General features: G+C 46.0%; 1 protein-coding gene across 1 annotated transcript; it reads left to right on the top strand.

The window, feature by feature from the left end:
• The first annotated feature begins 1171 nt into the window (after positions 1 to 1171).
• On the top strand, positions 1172 to 20465 carry LOC119655285 (zinc finger protein 420-like). Its single transcript, XM_038061102.1, has 6 exons — positions 1172 to 1454; positions 1764 to 1868; positions 1927 to 2019; positions 17914 to 18343; positions 18399 to 19925; positions 19993 to 20465. The coding sequence occupies exons 2-6, from the start codon at positions 1764 to 1766 to the stop codon at positions 20361 to 20363; spliced, it is 2526 nt and encodes an 841-aa protein (XP_037917030.1). The 5' UTR covers positions 1172 to 1454; the 3' UTR covers positions 20364 to 20465.
• The last annotated feature ends 542 nt before the right edge of the window (positions 20466 to 21007 follow it).

Below are 21007 nucleotides of genomic sequence, written 5' to 3'. Positions count from 1 at the left end.
AGTAGTCCGACATGCTAAATGCATATACATAACGGGCTACGCACAAGTGGGATAGTTCTGCATTCAAATATGCTCACAGAAGAAGCAAACGAATCCTCTCAGACCGGAAGCGCCGAGCTTCCGGTTTTCCGACTTGTTTTCAATTGCTTTGCAAAATACTCTATCGATTATAGTTAATGCTATACACTTCACATTGGCAGTTCAACAAACAAGGGGAATACCGGAAGTTGGACGCTTCGGGTATAAAGGTTTTTGTGTTTATCATGTGTGGGAAATTTTCTATTCACGTTTCCCATTCGTATTTAAGTAGGTAACGGAATTGAATGTATTTTGAAGCTTAGATTTCATATGGATGCACCATTCTGATTTTTTTTTCAGAATTTTCGGCTGAGAACGAGACCCATTACACTTTTTAGGGCACACATTTTGAGTCCTCACTCCCTTATGTTCCACTCAGTATCAAAAATAACATCAGTTTGGAAAAGTACCAATTGAGACCTTTCATGTGATACCCCACACGGGTACACTAGGTGAAAGAATATTTTACATCTCCTCTTGCATGTTTAGGGAGCCGCCTTCAGCCTCCACATAAATTTACGCCATTGACTGTATGCGTGGGATTTCATAGTTCCCATCGGGCCGCCAAATTTCGTCCGAATCCGTGCAGCCCTTTAGACGAAAAGTGCGTGTGGTAAACAGGCAGACGGACAGACAGTGAATCGACTTTCATAAGGTTTTGTTTTATACAAAACTTTAAAAATGTGTGCCTATGAAAATAAAGTATTAGTTACTTTGCAAGGCGGCTTCAACTAACGGACGATCGACGGAGTACTGTGTTGAGCCGACATGCCCCAGGTTCCGCTTCTATTTTCGACCTCCTTCGTTTTGGGTTCCGTACCGTCGGTATTCAAACGCGTTCTTCGCCCCACAGCACTATATATTTGATAATGGTGGTAGTTCCGCTCTTCCTTGTTTCATCTAAAAACATACTCGTCAATTCAAAAGAACCATGGAGTTAGCATTGCATCTGACAATCGCGTGAATGAAGCCTGTTCTTTGCACGCCGCTGACTAGGTTTGAGTCTTTTCTTGTTACGCCAAGGGAACTACCAACAGATGTCGCTGATATAGGTTGGAGAAACGGCGAACCAGGACTTCACAGATGATGTTACTTGCAGAGTTGTAAATGGTGCCATCACCTCATGAATCCTTTGAATTCCTATAATAACGCGACAGTCCCTCGCCCGCATGTATTAACGTCAGGATAAAAAGTTACATCACAGAGATGAATTGCAAGGCGTTCTTCTTTGCCGCAGTGCTGACAACTACCGGCCGTTGAAGACTCAAATCCATGAAACATTCTTGACAGCGATCGGATTTTCTGGCATATCGAGAAGAGCTTCCTTCTCTTCAGCAAATAACTCTACAGCACTGGAACAATAAACGCAGGACAATGTAAGTAGTTCACTATAAAATGCGGTTGTTTCCCGACATTCTCCCAACGCATTGCTATGATAAATCGCGGATCGCATCCGATGCCGCGACGCCCGCGGCAGCCATTCGAGCTGTCAATTGCTTTTTGATTTCGCCAAATTGGTCAAATTGCTCGTGTCCTTTTAGTCTGAAACGTTGGCATTTTTATTGTTTACAAATTTGTTTTGCAAAGTGGACAGCGCGACTGGGAGAATGTGCGGGCATAAATGGGACTGCATTTCGCAGCTTGGGTGGCGGAGCGCCAGTGACTGCATTTGATTTGGATTTTAGATGACAGAAACAATCGTCAAACATGAGAACATCGAGCTAAAGTGTTTCGTCTGCAGCCGGGAAATGCAGCAGGGCGACTTGGCCTTCTGCCTGTTCAGCGAGAGGGTGAGTAGCAGACCCGCCAACTTGCAAGGGCATTGGTCATTGCTTCTGTGAATTTCAGTATAAACCTGACGGGACTCAGGACACCGCAATATCGGAGGTGCTGTCGTCGATTCTATCGCTGGAAATTTTAGAGGACGGTTCCCAATCAAAGGTACGTAACAATTACCATAAGAATTACATTTACTTTGTCGGTTGGAATGACCTCAGTGTTGATGTTTTGCACTAAGGGCAGTGCCGTTTGTTCCCCGTGATAGTGTATCTTCTTTCCTCCTTCAGTTATGCTCTAGTTTTACTGCAGTTTGGTTTGCTGTTCACTCGATATGTTAATCTCCTTAGAATACATTCCCGAGGATTGAAAAGGAATTTGATAATTTACTATTGCACTTGAAAATTATCATCAGATCCGCGACTCTTCCGTGGCATTTCATCTTCCTAAGTGACTTGCTTTGGAGTGTACACTCCCCGAGCTAGAATTGCGCGAAAATTCACCTTAGTTTAGTGGGGGAAGCCGCGGCTGTAAGCAACTTTTCGTTGGGTCCATTGTACTATCCTCGGAAGTCGCCTATTCAATAGTCTCCCCAACCTTTCCCAGAGGCAGAGAGTGCACAGATTCTTCGTTGAAGAAAAGCTTACTGAGATGTCTTCGTCTCAAATCTGAGGAGGCCGTGCAGGGATGTTCTTCTAGTTAGCGGGTCAAACCAAAAGAGTGGCACTTTGTGTAACGGTACTTTTTGATGTTAGAGGTCTGAAAATGTATCTGGTTTTTGGCGACTCGGGATTCTAAGGCATGAAACAATAAAATATTGGGGAAAATCCTATAACTTCATTACGGTAAAGCCCTGTGAGCTCAAGTAAACGGAGAATTACAAGTTTCCATGAATTTTCAATAAAAGAAGAAGTAGGTGTTCTCCGTGGTGTCAGACGGAACCGCCATTTTAGATTATTTTCTAAAAATAGACTCTTCTTTTTCTTCAGCCTTTCTCCCGTTCACAAGCGGGGTCGGCTCGTTGTGATCGGTTTCGCCATTTGGCTCTATCGAATGCCTGATCTGGGTGCAATCTCGAGGCTTTTAAATCCCCATCCAGTGTATCAAGCCACCGTTGTTTTGGCCTGTCTTTTGGTCGTAAGCCATCGACTCCGAAATTCAGACCAATCTTGGTAAGTGATTTCTCCTTAGCACGAATTGCGTGACCATACCATCGAAAGCGCCTCTCTCGCAACTTTTCCACGATCGGTGCAACTCCATAACGATCGCAGATATCCTCATTTCGGATGTGATCAAAACGTGTCACGCCACTAGTCCAACGTAACATCTTGGCCTCTATTACCGCAAGACGCCGTTCATTGTCTTTTATAGTCGGCCAACACTCAGAACCATAGAGAGCGAAAGGACGCACAACATTGCGGTAAATTTTAAATTTGAGACGTTCTGGGCAGATCACTGCCGCTAACAGTGATTGTGCCTGTTTCATGGGGATCGGTCGTCAAAAATTCAGTTTTGTTCAGATTCAATCTGAGACCGTGTTGCATGAGGCGATAATTCCATTTTTGGACAAGTAGTTCGAGATCATTTTTGCTATCAGATGCTAAGAAAACATCATCTGCATAAAGCAGTGTGTAGGGCGCTGGACGTTGGATATCCCGTGTGACGGTGACCATAAAAAGAAGAAAGGAGTGGTGAGAGGGCGCTTCCTTGATGAACACTAACAGAGACACGAAGCGGTTTCGACACACCCGCCTCGAACTTTACTTTTCTTTGTTGTCGTACAGCATACCAGATGAGTTCCTGTGGCACGCGGTCAAATGTTTTCTCTAGATCCAGAAATGCAATATAAAGAGGGCGATGCTTTTCACGGTGTTTCTCCATGAGTAACATGAGTTCTTGACAAATCCGGCTTGATTCACGGTTATTTCAACGATTTCGCGAATACGGTTGTCAAGAATGCGTTCAAAAATCTTCATGGTATGGGAAACTAATTTGAACATTCTGCTGGGCTATCTTTCTTTTTCCATATTACAACAGTGGTACTTTCTTTCCAGTCAGATGGTGTTCTTCCTTCCTGAATAATCTGATTAAAGAATTCACTGAGCCACAGTGTTGGGTCCCAGCTCTTTGCTTTCCAGAGCTCAGATGCGATGTTGTCAGGTCCCGTGGCGTTTCCCGATTTCATTCGTTTTATTGCCTCCTCGACTTCAGTTGTGCTGACAGTTAAGTCCTTGAGGGTTTAACGTGAGCACCTGTCTTGCGATTTAATCCCACGGTCTTCTTAAGACACGGACTGATTTTGTGACCAGAATCAGAGCCCCGCTGAGACAAGCAACAACAATGGTTCGCTCGGGTGACAGCGACCGCTTTCTTTGCTTCCCGGTTGGCATTCTTATAAATTTGCCAATTAATAGGCGTTTTATCGTCGAGAAATTTGTGGTAGAGGCGTTTCTTTTCACGGACCTTCGTTTCAACATCATCATTCCAAAGCCAAGTATCTCGGTTGATGTCCGCTAACCTGGCTTGGTGACCCCGAGGGTTGCAGAGCCCGCTTTGTGGATCGTGTCTTTCCACGATTCTTCCACATTCGTAATGGTCGGCAATCGTATGAGTAAGATCGTTTCTTCTTTCTTCTCATCAAATCCCCACAATTTGATGTGCCACGAGCCAGTGCGCTCCTCACGCCGTTTTATCGGTGGCTTAATTCGCAGGACGGCAATCAACGGATGTTGAGGTGCGATGGTTTCATAGGGAACGACTTTGCAATCAGTGACGGTGGTAAAATGTCGGCGTCTTATGAGAATATAATCGATTTGCGTTTTACTGTTCCCACTATAAAATGTAGGAAGATGAGACAATCTTTTGATAAACCATGTATTCATAAGTACAAGATCATGGGTGTCCGCAAAATCGATTATACGATCGCCACCCTCATTGCGCGTTCCGAACCCCTTTCCCCAATGGCACCTGTTACCGTCTGCCTTTTCACCCACATGACCATTAAGGTCGCCGGCAATAATAATATAGTCGTCAGCAGGCACGTGACAAGTCTTTTCATCGAAAAGTTGCCAGAAGGCATCTTTCTCGGAATCAGGTCGACCTGTCTGTGGTGCGTACGCGGCGAAGAAGTGAATAGTGCGATCAGCTGATATAATGGTGAGCTTCATCAGCCGATCCTTAAATCGTTCGACTTCTTCAATGGCATCACGGAAACCCTTTGAGATGGCAATGCCAACACCATATTGAGTGTGTGGGTTACCAAAATAGAGAAGTTTATACCCATTTTTACCGTGTTCGCGTTCAATGTCGCAGCTTTTGGCACCAGGCCATCGGGTTTCTTGCAGAGCGCAGATATCAATGCGTTTTTTCCGTAAGGCTCTTGCGAGTTCCTCGGTCTTTCCAGTTAGGGTACCAACATTTAGCCTGCATATACGTATTTGTTTTGTTTGTTTTGTTCGGACTAACTTGCTTACGGCCTAACGCCGTCCATGCGTCAAGAATCCTTGCCCATTTCTCGACAGGACCGGGGCCCGTCCTGCCGCGTCGACTGAGGTGGACGCCCTAGCATTTCTCCGAGGCTTGTGACTCAATCCGCTCATCATGTTTGTAACGACATTGTATGCATTTTCTTGGTCGGCCTGTCGCGGATCTGTCACCAAGAGAGATCAGGTAGGATTGAGCATAGTGGAATAACTCCAACTATACTCTATTTATCTCTTTCCCTGCTGTCAGCATTTTATTTTTGTTTTACTGAGGATAGTACAGAATACGTTGCCTCAAACCCTCCTCCTTTACCTGGGCTTGGGACCAGCATACTATGTTAATAGCATGGCGGAGTTTTTTCTAAAAATTCACTAATTAGGTAAAAGGCATATTACCAGTAATTTACTGGAATTTTATAGAAGGAAAGTCATTAGGGCTTTTGCGAAATTTTGTGATGCAATAATAAAACCCACTTCGTTATTACTTGAACATATCTCCTGCTGATCTCAGTGGCGATTTGCATTGAACAGGTTTCTTCAATTTTCTCTTAGTTTCCCACGGAGAAAAAATAAGTTGATGTAGCAGGCGATAAACCTAGTAAGTAACTTTGTGACTCTTGTCCTCGTTGATCCTTAAAGGCTTCATGGAGCGATCGACTTGCTCCTGCCAGTTGTTTTTTTTCAATCTGCAGCTGCCGTTGTCTTCTCAACTTCGGCTTAACTTGGACCAGCGTTGCGACCATGTACTTAATCTCGTTTTCGTCATTAATGTGCAGCAGCCCCCTGGATGAATGTAGACTGTATATCTGGGTGGACTTTAAGAGTATGTTGCCTCTTGCACTTACATCAGCATTACGGATCACCCTCTCCAGGGACAGGTTAAAAAAGATGCTTGATAGGGCATCCCCTTGTATTAGATCGTTGTTGATGGTGAATTATCTCGAGAGTGACCCTGATGCTTTTATCTGGCCTTTTACATTGGTTAGGGTAGTCTATCTAGTCAGCCTTATCATTTTATCAATTCATAGGTTGCCTGGAAGCCGGTGAAAATGTGGAACATGATGACCACATTCCAACAGTTTTTCCATTGCTTGTCGTAGAGAGAAACTTTGATCTGTTGATTTGTATGGAGTGAAATCTCTTTGGTATGGACCGATGATGTTCTAGACGTATGGGGCTATCCCGCCTAGCAAGACAGCGGAAAATATCTTATAGATCGTACTCAGCAACCTGATATCAAACAAATCAGTAATGGAAAATAAACTTATTGAAAGAACATCGTGATGTGCTATTAATGTTTTAGTTGGATACTGTTCGAATAGATAGAAAGCAAAAGCATGATTAGTTCTCGGCAAAAACATGATTCTTTGATTAGTAGTAATTGTAGATCTCCCTCATCTTAAAGATCTTCGATATGGACCGATCGGCTTATAACGCATTTGTAAATTTGTCAGTTAGCTACCGCGCTTTCACGAACTTTCATTTGGATATCGGCATTCCACAATCAATCTCAGTTGATGAACCGCTTACTGGTGGCTTGATTTGACGAAGGTCCCATAGGGAAATATAAATAAAAAAAAATAATAGCTATAAAAACAATTGTATTGGAAGATGCAGTATACAACAAGAATATTTTCAAACTGGATTCCCTTCGTTTGTCGTACCATATCATTGTTTTGGGATATCTATTCACAGGCTCATATCAGACTTTAAATGGTTTATAAAAAGGTGTTTCCTTTCTTTAACTCGTTTCTCCTCTAAGTTGCCACATTTTGATACTAGGTTGCAGCAGTCTAGGTTTCTGATCCAGTTCATTGCTTTGAGATGAGAGGCCCCCGAGCAGCATTCATTCTAATGAGGACCTGCGAGCACGTCTCGAGATCCCAGGGGCGCTGACCGTGTCTCAGCTTCGGAACCGCGTCCCTAAGCAGGCACAGCACACTAGTATAGTTTAAATTCGACCTGGTGTCGAGCACAGGGTCGGCGGGCAATCTTAAGTTCTTCCAGTATTTCCGAGAGGCTGTCCGCGAATTTCTCTCGTTGGGCTGTTCGGAAGCTGAATAAAACGAAAGGCATTAAAGCTAACTTCAGCGCCTGGTACCATCGTCCCAATACCCCATTTGCGGTTGTTCTTTGGCGTTGCCTAACTCCGAGAAAACAGCGGACTCGAATTGCATTCCTTGGTCTGTTAAGATTACGGCTGGTACACCGAAGCGCGAGATCCACTCTCGAAAGAGGGCCTCATCACATCATTGTGTAGTAATACCAGTCAGAAATATTGCTTCAAGGTAATATTTGAGTCCGTCCGATTCTCGCAAAGGACCCATTTTGTCGAGGTGAGTGATGTGAACCTGTGTGATGGTCGACCGAGGGAATACGCCTAATTCTTTCCTTGCATGTTTGACCTTGCGCTTTCGACATGCGGTGCATTGTTTGGTCTAAGAACTGATGTCCTTGTTCATGGAGGGCCAGAAGCACTTTCCTGTTACTAGCCAGTTCGTTGTCCGGATGAAGTGCGCGAGATTATGGACAGCGTGAAATATTTCCTTGTGAAAAGCGACCGGAATGAATCGCCTTGGTTGCTCTTCCGAGGTTTCGCAGAATAGGTGAGAGTTTGAGCCTCTCTTTGAATCCATACTTGGAATCTGTCCTTAGTCTCTGAAGTTCTACCTCTTCTTTCTCTGCCTTGGCAATTGCCGTAAAAACGACCTTGGCGGAGACTGTGACCTCGGCGACACGTGACAAAGTATCTGCAACCACTTTGTCTTTGCCAGAATGCTGAATGCCAAAAGTGAACTAGCTGATGAAGTTCAGTAACCGAAGTTGGCGAGAGGATGCTTTATCGGGCTTCTGTTTGAGAGCAATCCGTGAAGACTGAAAGGCCTGCCCTCAAGGGAGAAGCAGAAGTATTTCACAACGGTTGCCAGGTTTGATTCACCTGCAGGTGAAGAGCAGCGCCTATCGCTGTGTGTGAGGCGTCAGCGAACACGGCTAGGGGTGCATTTGGTTGAGGAAATGCCAAAAGTGCAGCGTGAACCAACTGTTGTTTCACACCCTCAAATGCCTGGACAGTCTCCCAGATCACGCAATCACGCATTTAGGGTAAGCATAATTAAGCATTGAGAATCGTTTCATGGTGAGCGGTTCTGGGCAAGAAACGATAGTAGTTTAACATGCCCAAAAATCTTTGCAGATGCTACCTGTCGAAATTGGAGAACATCGGCACGATCTGATGCCTGATGCGTCCATAGGCGGGGCATTCACATAGGAAATGGTCCGTGGATTCCGCTTCCTCATTACAGGAGGGACATGTATCATCTTGAGTAATTCCTATTCTGAATTATGGCCATCAGAATGCCCACAATACACCTGCAAGTCCTCCTGCTTTTCGACAGGATAAACTATGCGGTACGTATGTTCGGTTCTGGCAAGAAAAGTTTGGTCTTTCGAGCAGCATTTAGGCTCTGCCACCTGTGATTATGGGAAGCTTGTTGCCAATTTTTGAAAACAGACTTAGTCAATGCTACTGATACTCCGATTGCTGGCTTCAGTACCGGCATAGGGGAGATTGAACTCTCTTTCGCTAAAGCATCCGAGATTTCATTTTCCTCTACGCCACAGTGACCAGGTACCCAGAGTAGTTCCACCGTATTGAATCTAGAGATAGGGTTCAAACGGTTTCTGCATTCCTGAACGATTTTCGAGGTGATCAAAGAACTACTCAATGCCTTCAATGCAGCTTGGCTGTCACTGCAGATTGCGATGCGCCTGTGGCGCGAATTTGCAAGGTAGCGTACATCTTGTCGCTTTATCTCCGAAGTTACGATGATACCAGCAAATACCCTGGTCCGCAGGCTGTCTTGACGACCTGCTACCCGAACGCCCTTTCCGTGTGGCAGACCGTGAGCGAGCTCGCGGCCTGGCACTCGAACGCTGAGCGTCCAACGTCGCCCGCATCTCGGCCACGCTGGCAGTTAAGGCCGCGATCTCGCGCCGTAAGTCGCCGACCTCATCCGACGGTGGTTGAACGGCCGCTATGGTTGGGCGAACGTACACCTCCTGTACTTGATCGGCCGTTGCTGCTAGTTCCTCCAAGGAACCGGAGACGCATGCTAGGATCGCCTGGGTGCCCTCCGGGAGCCGACGCAGCCAGAGCGACTTGATCAGGTCGTCGCCGATCTTGCTCCCACCCAATTGCCTCATTTCACGAAGCAATTGGCTGGGAGTTCGATCACCCAACGTTAAACCCGCCAGCAAGTGGTCTAATTTTGCCGACTCGCTTGCCGACAGGCGCCTGATCAACTCGCTCTTGAGCTGAGCATACGATGCCGACTTCACTACGTCGGACACCAGAAGTATGGACTCTTCGTCCAGGCCGACCACCGCGTAGTTGAAACGGGTCGCGTCCGATGTGATACCGGACATTTGGAACTGTGCTTCCAAATGCACGAACCACAGCTCGGGGTTCCGACGCCAAAACGGAGGAACGCGTACGGCGAGGGCGGTCACTTGTGGGTCCGATGGGCCTGCCGCGTCTTTATTTTCAAACGACATTTTTCCTAACGAGAAGTACGATATTGTGATGCAGACGCGGTGAGTTTATACTGAAACGCGGTGAAATTTACACCGACACGGCAGGCCGCACCCACAAATGCACGCACGAAACGAGAAAAAGAAAACGACGACCGAAGCGGACGCTCTCCAGCGCAGACCAAAAACACCGGGAAAACAGAGAACTTGCGATTTGAAACACCTCAACGCCGTCTCTTGCAGCGGCTTTAATTTTATTATTGTCACTTGTTAAATTTTTAATAATATAAATCACAATTAGTGCAAACCACTTTAGCAAATTGGTTTTAAACTTGGAATCCTCGGGCTAATGCTGATCGTTGCCGCGGCTGATGCTGGAGTTCCCAAGGGTGCTGTTCTTCGGGCGGGGTGTGCCACTGGCCGGGGCTCGGCGCAGTTTATCCGTAGGCGCTTCGTCGGCTGTAGCTGCGGCGTCTGTTGCTGTGGCGATGGTTGTGGCCGTGGCTCGGCGCAGCTTATCCGTAGGCGCTTCGTCGGCTGTAGCTGCGGCGTCTGTTGCTGTGGCGATGGTTGTGGCCGTGGCTCGGCGCAGCTTATCCGTAGGCGCTTCGTCGGCTGTAGCTGCGGCGTCTGTTGTTGTGGCGATGGTTGTGGCCGGGGCTCGGCGCAGCTTATCCGTAGGCGCTTCGTCGGCTGTAGCTGCGGCGTCTGTTGTTGTGGCGATGGTTGTGGCCGGGGCTGCGTGTTTTATCACGTCGGGGTCACCAATTTAGTCACAGTTGTATAACTAAAAAATCAAATCACGCAACTTATATTTGTATTGTAAATATATTATTTCCACTTTGTTTTGAACAAATCTTTGGATGGCAATTTTGTTAGAGTTGTTTCTTATAAAATTTGTGGGAAATATTAGTAACAAATATTAAACCGCTAAAATACTCAACAACCCTCGTCAATTTAAACGAGATAAAACTTTCTAACTAGAAATTTACCAAGTTGCCACGGAATACAATATTTTAAATTAAAGGAGAAAACGCGTGTGTTTACGGCCGCGGTTGGAAACAGAAGAGACCGACTTATTTCCATGCGGTCCTTACTGTCCCAACCAACGGCACTTTTTTACCGCTGGCTCTCCACTTCCCCGGTGCGTTCTGAAAACGCGTGAGTGGAGAGTTTCCACGTTCAGCGCCATCTACCCGTCCGCATCCGCAACATCCGAAATAAATTTCGAATGCTGCAGATCCTGCCGCGCCACATCACTCCGCCCCCCTACCACAAAAAACTAGGTCCGCGGGGGGTCTTGGCGACGGCCACCCAGAGCGCAGCGCCACGTCGCCTAACTATTTTCGACCCCCTCAGCAGGCGCAACTACCTCGTCGACACGGGTGCGGAGGTTTCGGTTCTTCCCGTACCCCAGCATCATCGACTATATCCACAACCCCTCAAACTGGCGGCAGCAAATTCATCCCGCATCAATACATACGGGTACAGGCAAGTGGACGTGAGTCTTGGCTTGCGTAGGACGTTTCCGTGGCGTTTCATCCTGGCGGATGTCAGCTTCCCCATATTAGGCGCAGACTTCTTGTGTCACTATGGGTTGCTGGTGGACTTGCAACATAAGTCCCTTATAGACCCCACAACCAAACTAAATTCGTCGGGCCAAATGGTATCTCACGCTGACAATAACCTTTCCGTTCTTTTGGAAGACATCTCCGACTCTCGTGTTCGGACACTCCTCCAAAAGTTCAGCCAGATAACTACCGAATGTAGTCTCTCGAAACCAGTAAAGCACAATGTGCAGCACCACATAAATACTACTGGTTCCCCGATTTTCTCAAAGGTGCGTCCTCTACCACCCCAGAAACTGGCTATCGCGCGGAAAGAATTTGAACAACTTGTTCAACAGGGTATCTGCAGGCCCTCAAACAGCTGTTGGTCTTCCCCTTTACATATGGTCCCTAAGCCAAATGGCGAATGGCGTCCCTGTGGGGATTACAGAAGGCTAAACGCACAGACTGTTCCTGACCGATATCCAATTCCACTCATCCACGACTTTGCGCATCACCTCGCGAATTGCCGCATCTTTTCGACCTTGGACTTAGCCAAGGCATACCACCAAATCCCAGTAGCTCCTGAAGACATTCCAAAGACGGCAATATGCACACCCTTTGGACTCTTCGAGTTCACCCGAATGACTTTCGGATTGTGCAATGCGGCGCAAACCTTTCAAAGGTTCATTCACTCAGTCCTGCGAAACCTCGATTTCTGTTTCGTCTATTTGGATGATGTTTTGGTCGCTTCTTCTACTGAGTCTGAGCACTTAGCCCATCTCGAGTGCATTTTTCAACGTCTCCTTGAGGCCGGTTTAGTCTTAAACGTTGAGAAGTGCAAATTCCTTCAAAAACAGGTGAGATTCCTCGGCCACTCCATTTCCTCTGAAGGAATACAGCCCGACCCAGACAAGGTGCAAGCAATAACAAGCTTCCCGCGTCCAAAAACAGTGAGGGAGTTGAGGAGGTTCTTGGGCATGCTAAACTTTTACCGTCGTTTCCTGCCCAAGGCCGCCCATCACCAGTCCATTTTGAACGCGTACTTGTCTGGCCCCAAAACAAAAGACACACGAGAGATTGTGTGGTCTGAAGAGGCTGTCTGCGCGTTCAATAAATCCAGACAGCAACTGGCTGATGCTACACTTTTGGCATTTCCTCATCAAGATGCACCCCTAGCCGTTTTTGTTGATGCCTCTGACATCGCAGTAGGTGCTGCCCTTCACCAAAAGGTGGACCAAGTTTGGCAGCCGTTGAGCTTCTTCTCGAAGCAGTTGAATCCCGCTCAACGGAACTACAGCACCTACGATCGCGAACTGCTCGCCGCATACCTGTCCATTAAATACTTCCGTTTCTCCCTAGAAGGCAGGCCGTTCACAGTGTTCACGGACCATAAGCCTCTCACGTTCGCTTTGAAACAGAAGCCCGACAAAGCGTCCCCTCGTCAGCTTCGACACCTGAGCTTCATAAGCCAGTTCACGTCAGACATCCAGCACGTGTCCGGGAAGGACAACATTGTTGCTGACGCTTTGTCTCGTGTCTCCGAAGTTAACATCCCCGCCTCACTCGATTTCTCGGCTATTGCCAAGGCGCAAGTGGATGACGCAGCACTTCAGAGCCTCAAGTCCAACCCCAAATACAAATTTCGGGAGTTGCCCATCTTCGGCTCAAACCTCTCGCTCTGCTGCGAAGACTCGGAAAAGGGACCTCGGCCATACATTCCGGCCACATTTCGCAAGGAAGTGTTCCACGCAGTTCACGACTTGGCGCATCCCGGCATCAGGACAACAAACCGGTTAGTCACCGGAAAATACTTCTGGCCCTCCATGAACAAGGATATCAATTCCTGGGCCAGAGAGTGCATCGCATGCCAGAAGTGTAAAGTCTCCAGGCATGTAAGGAAAGAAGTGGGCTCATTCCCCCGCACTACCAAGCGTTTCCACACAATACACCTCGACATAATAGGGCCTTTGCGAGACTCGCACGGTTACAAGTATTGCCTCACAATCATCGACAGGTTCACGCGGTGGCCTGAGGCAATACCTCTGAAAGACATTACGGCGCAATCTTGTGCCGAAGCCCTCTGCCGAGAGTGGATACCTCGCTTTGGCGTCCCTGCAGTGATCATCACTGACCAGGGAATGCAATTTGAGTCCACCCTTTTCTCCGAGTTAGGCAAACTCCTGGGTTTTAAACGCCAGCGGACTACTGCATACCACCCGCAGTCCAATGGGATGCTAGAACGTTGGCACCGGACGCTGAAAGCCGCCATTATGGCACGCGACGACCCGTCCTGGACTCAAGTCTTGCCTCTCGTCCTACTCGGCCTTCGAACAACCCGCCGAGAGGAATTTGCTGCCAGCCCCGCGGAGCTGGTTTACGGGGAGAACCCAAGACTCCCAAGCGATCCGGTCTTCGACAAGAGATCGGGTCTCACGGAGTCGGGGTTGGTGCGTCTGCTGAGGGACAATCTCCGACGCATCAAAGCGCCACCACCCACTCGACACTCGTCCATACCTGCTTGTTCGCCCAAGGAACTGGACACGTGCACGCACGTGCTGATCAGGACGGATGCCGTCCGGAAGCCGCTGCAGCCTCCATATGAGGGCCCGTACCGCGTTCTCGAGAGGGGAGAACATTTCTTCCAGCTCGAGATCGGTGGTCACAAAAAGGCGGTCTCTTTGGCCAGGCTGAAACCCGTGTGCGCCCCGAAGCAACGTCGTGTCCGCTTTGTGGATTAACGGCGAACGAAGTTCGGGGATCCGTCGCCGAAACCCCCTAGGTTTCGTCTGGGGGCGGAGTGATGTGGCGCGGCAGGATCTGCAGCATTCGAAATTTATTTCGGATGTTGCGGATGCGGACGGGTAGATGGCGCTGAACGTGGAAACTCTCCACTCACGCGTTTTCAGAACGCACCGGGGAAGTGGAGAGCCAGCGGTAAAAAAGTGCCGTTGGTTGGGACAGTAAGGACCGCATGGAAATAAGTCGGTCTCTTCTGTTTCCAACCGCGGCCGTAAACACACGCGTTTTCTCCTTTAATTTAAAATATTGTATTCCGTGGCAACTTGGTAAATTTCTAGTTAGAAAGTTTTATCTCGTTTAAATTGACGAGGGTTGTTGAGTATTTTAGCGGTTTAATATTTGTTACTAATATTTCCCACAAATTTTATAAGAAACAACTCTAACAAAATTGCCATCCAAAGATTTGTTCAAAACAAAGTGGAAATAATATATTTACAATACAAATATAAGTTGCGTGATTTGATTTTTTAGTTATACAACTGTGACTAAACGCCTGCCCTTCAACCGCTCGTCAATCACCCAGTTTGCCGCCCTTAGGATTACATAAACTTCGGCTTGAAAACCGTTGCATACTGTCCCAAAGGAAAAGCCAACTTCTCGGTTTTATTCGAGAGGTAGACTCCGGCTTCAGAACCCTCTTCTATTTTTGAGCCATCGGAGTAGAAGACTTCCGTATATCCCGCTATGCATTCCTCTGGGTATTCCTAGTCCTCTCTACGCTTCAGGGTAACTTTATATCTTCGATACGAGAATCGGAAGGTATTGTCAGAACTGGATTCAGTCCTCTTCCAATGCTCTGTGCCCCCCACAATCGTTGTTTCCCCATAGATATAATCGAATTAGTCTATAAGCTGCTCTCATTGCAGTGCTTTGAATAAATATATCCAGGGGCTGCAATTTGAGTAGTGCATTTAGAGCTGCGCCGGATGTCGTGCTCATGGCACCAGTGATACCCAGACACACAGTTCTTTGCAGCGCGGCTAGTTTACGGTGAAAACCTTTTTGTCTCACCTTAATCCACCATACTACGGATGCATATACGAAAATCGGCCTAATGATGGCAACGTATATCCACATTACCACATGAGGTCTGAGTCCCCATGTCGAGGCAAAGATCCGCCTACACAACCCATAAGCTGTGAGAGCCCGTTTCATCTTTACCTCTACATGTTTGTTCCAAAGAAGCTTTTTGTCTAGAATAATTCCCAGATATTTCACTTCTCCGGAGAGTTGAAGGGTAGTACCCCTCATCTCAGGGAGGTAAAGTCCATCTAGTTTTCTCCGTTTTGTGAATAAAACCATTGTGGTTTTATTTGGATTAACTGACAGACAATGTCTGAGGCACCAGCTGTCTATCAAATCAACGGCACGCTGTACATTCCTACACACCGTTCCAAGATCCCGATCAACAGCAAGTACAGCCACGTCATCAGCATAAGCTTGAGCGTGTATTGGCAAATTTTTCAGTTCGCATAGTGGCGAAAGCACACCTCCTTGGGGGCAGCCCTTCGTTGCTTTTGCAATCAGGTACCGATCGACACCCACCTCAGCGCACAGCAATCTCTGCGTTACCATAGCATGGATCCACTTAATTAAAGCATCATCAGCACCATGCGCTCTGGCGGCATCACAAAGTTTTTGAAAAGGCGCACAGTCAAAATCCCCTTTCAATGTCCACGAACACTCCCATCGCGTACTCACCATTCAAAGTCGCATCCTCTATCTTTGTGACTAAAGAATGAAGAGCAGACTCACAGGACTTTCCACGTTGGTAAGCATGTTGGTTTTCACGAAGTGGATGTGACCTAAGTGCGTTTCCACGAATGTGACGCTCTACCAGTCTCTCCAAACCTTTCAGCAAGGATGAAGTCAAGCTGATCTGTCTGAAGTTGTTTGGATTAGAATAGTCATCTTTCCCAGGTTTCGGTATGAAGACTACCTTAACCTGTTGCCAAGAAGAAGGCACGTAGCCCAGAGCAAGACATCATCGAAAAATATTTCTTAGAGGTGGCTTTAAATGCTCCATACCCTCCTTTAGTATTGCCGGATAGATGCCATCCATACCAGTATGGCAGCTCTCATCTTTTCATGAGTAACAACCGCTTTCGCTGTGTTCCAGTTCCCCTTACAGCACTTGCGTGTTGAAGGGGTTGTAAGAACCGTCAACTCTCCCCCTGCCACTTCTCTCGCCCGTTCTCCCGGGTGGTGTACTTCCAGGAGGGTCTGTACTGAAGTCTGTCTGAAGGAATCGTTTTACCGCTTTGGCCTCGGGAAATAGGACAAGCCTCTTCATAGCACTCCAAAAGTGCATATTTCAGAGTTTTCAATTCATCTTCCAGCGCCAAAGGAGTCTTTAGTCGCCTAGGAAACTGTACTTTATTGCCGAGAAGTTTATTAAACTTTGCCTAATCCGTTTTACTAGGGTTCCGTCTTTGTACTGCAGACTGTTCGTCCGCAATAGCCAAATTGAATTCTAGATATCGCTGATCTGACATTGAGACCTCGTCTAGCACTCGCCAGTGTGTAATCAACTCTAACAATTTTGAGGTACAGATTTTTAGGTCAATCACTTCGCTTCTTCTCGGTCCCACGAACGTAGGGGCGCACCTTACAAATAGTTGTTTTCGGAATTTTTTTCGGAGGCTACGAGGATTTGATGGTACGCCATGACTAGATCCAAGGTCGAGTGAACGCGGCAGTTTGTCGTGTAAAGTGAGAAGTCATGGATGGGGGGAATAGGATATCAGTAAGGAACCGTCTGAGCATCTAGACGCCTGTAATATCCGCAACGCGTCCATTCGCAATTTGGTTTAGGGACCATATGGATTGGACATGTCCAATAGCTGTTAGAAGGTCTGCAAATACCCTGTTTCATGAGCTCAGAAAACACTTTCTTGGCAGCAGCAAATTTCTGTGGTAGCAATAGATGCACCTTGGAGAACATAGAGATAGCCGGTGGTGTTGATGTGTTGCTGTAGATCATGCTTACCCGGTTTAGAGAAACTACATTCGGTAGTTATAATGCTGAACTTTCGGTAACATTGTCGAAAATTGACGACTTCAAAGTGGTTGCGGGGTCCATAGTGACAAAGGAAGTTCGCGCCTAAAATGGGGGTACGGATATCAGATCGTCACTCAATTAATAATAATCGTTAGAGCTCTTCATTGAAGACCGTAACGGTACACTACAGTAGTACACTGTAGGACGCAATGTGGTCAGCATTGCGCTCGGTCGAGGTTATTACTCTGATTTGACTTAGGTACTCTTTAACAGCTGAGTCGACTGACATCCGACGTCAAATCACGATACAAATCCCACTGCCTGATTTCAACCGCGACCTTCCGTACGATAGCCTTGTGCTCTAACCAGCTATCCGATCACTCAAATACTACTTATAAAGTTGGTACCCCAGTAGTTAGAGAGGACTTCTACACAGGTGGAAACAGTACGAATTAACAGGGTTTTTGAGCTATATGACGTTTTAAGTGACCTCGGGCATAAAAATAATACGAATTGCCGACGAGCCTGAATGTAATGTTAATAAATAATACTAATAACCGGTTTATTGGGATTCTTCTTGGGTCCGGTAAATTTTTACGAATTAGTCGGAAATATCAATAATCGGTAAAGGAATTATCGGGATTTCACTGTATTTAAGAAAACTTTCAAATGAGATCGAATTGCAACTCTTTTTCAGATAATATGCGAAAAGTGCAACAGTCGTCTCAACAAATATGAGGAACTTGAACAGCAAATGCTTGAAATTAAGTACAAAATTATACAAGATTTCAGCGTAACATCTCGCTTGGACAATGGTGAAATGCAATTTGAAATTGAAGAGTCATTTGATATGGCCATTGAGGAACAGTTTGAGCAGCAGGTGGACAACGATCCAAAGGATCTCCAACCGGACCCAGAGCAAATAGCGAACAGTGCGGAGACATCAAATGCCGATCTCTTATCTTTGCTTTCTAACCATAAGGGTGTCTCTGAGTCTATGGAAGACCGGAGCGTTGCTAGAAACAATGTCGTCATTAAGGAAGAAAATTTAGAATCAGAACACGAAGAAGAAGCATACTTCGATCCTAGTACGGGTAATATGGTGGAAATAATGACGGATGGCAATGGTAAATATATTTAAGATTATCGAGTGATTCTGTCTAATTTAGTGTTTTATTCTAGTTGATTACGATCAATTAATGGATGGCGGCACGACAGTTCAAAATAGTATAATTCCTAATTCCAGATCCTCGCCAAACGAAAGTAACGTGGAATGTAGTGAGGACGACAATCTGGACACTCGGTCCTTCGTGTTTTTCAATGGGCTGAAGTACATGTGCTTGATCTGCTCTTCCGAATCATCAGAAGAAGAGCAAACAAGCGAATATGATGATGTCGATTCAGTTCTAAGACATTTGAAGGACGTCCACGACGTTGTCGCTTTCATTTGTGAAATTTGTGGAGAGGATTTCACAAAGCAAGAAAATCTCTCTCAGCATGTGCAGGAAAAGCATGATCAATCTGGAAAGGAAAATTTCAGCGCGAAAGTGGTCGAAGAACGAACTCCGTACTATACATTTAATGGAGAGAATTTTTCATGTCTATTATGCCCCCCAGATTCGGATGCTGCCAAAACAAAGTGTGTGGCACGGACGATGTCAGCACATTTTAAGGCTGTCCATAACTTGCGAGTTTACATTTGCGATATTTGTGGCATCGATTTTAAAAAGCGGATGGAAGTCACAGAGCACGTGGATGAGGTGCATGGAGGCACTGATGATGGCGAATTCATATGTGATACTTGCCAAAGGGTGTTCACTAATCTGCGTCAATTTCGCATCCACAAACGTTTGCATTACACTTCCACTAAATCGTACCAATGTAGTCAATGCGATAAGAAATATAGTTCAAAAAATTTACTGGATGAACATATGAATATGCACACCGGTTTACGCCCGTACAAGTGTCCTATTTGCACCAAAGATTTCGCCTCTAAATACACTTTAACTGCCCACATGAAAATCCATTCCGAGCGTCCAAGGCCTTTCACTTGTAAGCAGTGCGGGAAGGCTTTCTTCAGTGCCCAGAATTTGTTGCAACACGAAAAGATTCATACAGGATTGAAAGAATTCGTTTGTGAAGTATGCAATAAAGCATTCGGGACTCAGCACAATTTAGAAGTTCATAAAATCATACATACCGGCTACAAACCATTTATCTGTAGAACTTGCGGCAAGGCTTTTGCTAGACGAGCGGAGATAAGAGACCATGAAAGAACTCATACAGGTGAAAGACCATTCGTTTGTGACATTTGCAATATGTCTTTCGCCCAACGCTCCAATCTCACCACTCATAAACGAGCTACACATTTGAATGACAAGCGATATAAGTGTGAACAATGTGACCGGTCGTTCAAACGGCGACGTTTGCTTGATTATCATATCAGAGCATCACATACGGGAGAGCGCCCGTATGTCTGCGTGTTGTGCAACGCAACGTTTGTATATCCAGAACATTACAAAAAACATTTGAGGATACATAGCGGGGTTAAACCATACTCTTGCGAAGTTTGTGGAAAGTCGTTTAACAGCCGCGACAATCGTAATGCTCATCGCTTTATACATAGCGACAAGAAACCGTACGAATGCCTCGTTTGTGGCCAGGGATTTATGAGAAAGCCCTTGCTTTATACGCATATGCAACAATCAGGTTTGTATCGTTTGGAAGATGTCCTTGTTCAAATCATAAATTGATTATTTCTTTTCTCATTTTGCAGGACATGTCAACGATACCATCATCATAAACCAGCCTCGCATTATGAGTGAACCAGAGAGTAAGAAGGGAGCCGACGAAAATGTTCTAATCGAGATGGTGAAAGATGAACTAGTTGAAGAACAGCTAATTGATGGACCAAGTCAATATGCCACAAGTGCCGATGAAGAAATCGACGGCGTTATCGACGACGACAATTCTATTTCGAACGAAATGCTCGAAGTTGATCTCACCGAAGTTATGAACACAGATCAATTTGTAGTGCGCTATGAAGGTGATTCGGAAGCAATGCAGCTTGTTCAAATCCGTACAAAAGATGAGACTGGTAAAGATGCTTTTGCATGGGTAAATCTCGTTTCCGAAAAGGATAGTTAAGTGGTTTAGGTGTTGGATAAGATATTTGCTTGATTTTTTTGTATGCAATCGACTGTTGGAAATACAGAGGACTGTTCAAGATAAAGGAGCAGATTGAATGACTGTCGGGATCTTTCTTTATCACGGAATTCAATTCCATGAAATGGAGGTGAGTATCAAGTTAATTTTTGTTTGTAAACAAGGGTATATATATGAGTGCGAATGGTTGTCTTAAATTGCACGGTGAGTGATTATTTTGTGTTAAATTGCACCGATATTTAGGGAAAGCCTGAAAGAATTATGAGTAATTACTGTACTGGTACTGTGTGGTTAAGCGCGAGTTAAGTCCACGCGCCGTCGTGTACAGTTAGCTGAAATACGCTTCAACTCCTTTCAGGACTCTCCTAGTGGATCTAGTGTTGTTAATGCGCCAGACAACATCCAGTTAGGTGCCACCGTCGGCAGAAACCACGCCTCCTAGATATACAAATTGATCAAAGTCTTCGATGTTCGGTTCATTAATGCAGATGAAGCGGAAATCTAAACTTTACGCACTGTTCAAAAATGATTCGTAGGGTGTTGATGTGGTGAATGCAGGAAGATCCAGAGCGGAAACTAACCCCCTCTCTCTCGATCAAGATTTCGATGTGTCGCTTGGTTTGTTG

This window comes from Hermetia illucens, chromosome 4 (genome assembly GCF_905115235.1).
Source record: "Hermetia illucens chromosome 4, iHerIll2.2.curated.20191125, whole genome shotgun sequence".
NCBI lineage: Eukaryota > Metazoa > Arthropoda > Insecta > Diptera > Stratiomyidae > Hermetia > Hermetia illucens.
The sequence above is the reverse complement of the archived record's forward strand: the minus strand, read 5'-3'. Positions and strand labels throughout refer to the sequence as shown.

What these genes read in the sequence shown, in the direction of transcription:
- LOC119655285 (XM_038061102.1), top strand. Translation starts at nt 1,764, where the DNA reads ATGACAGAAACAATCGTCAAACATGAGAACATCGAGCTAAAGTGTTTC. An exon ending in AGGACGGTTCCCAATCAAAG is followed by an intron (nt 2,020 to 17,913) that starts GTACGTAACAAT and finishes ACTCTTTTTCAG; the next exon opens with ATAATATGCGAAAAGTGCAA. An exon ending in TACGCATATGCAACAATCAG is followed by an intron (nt 19,926 to 19,992) that starts GTTTGTATCGTT and finishes CTCATTTTGCAG; the next exon opens with GACATGTCAACGATACCATC.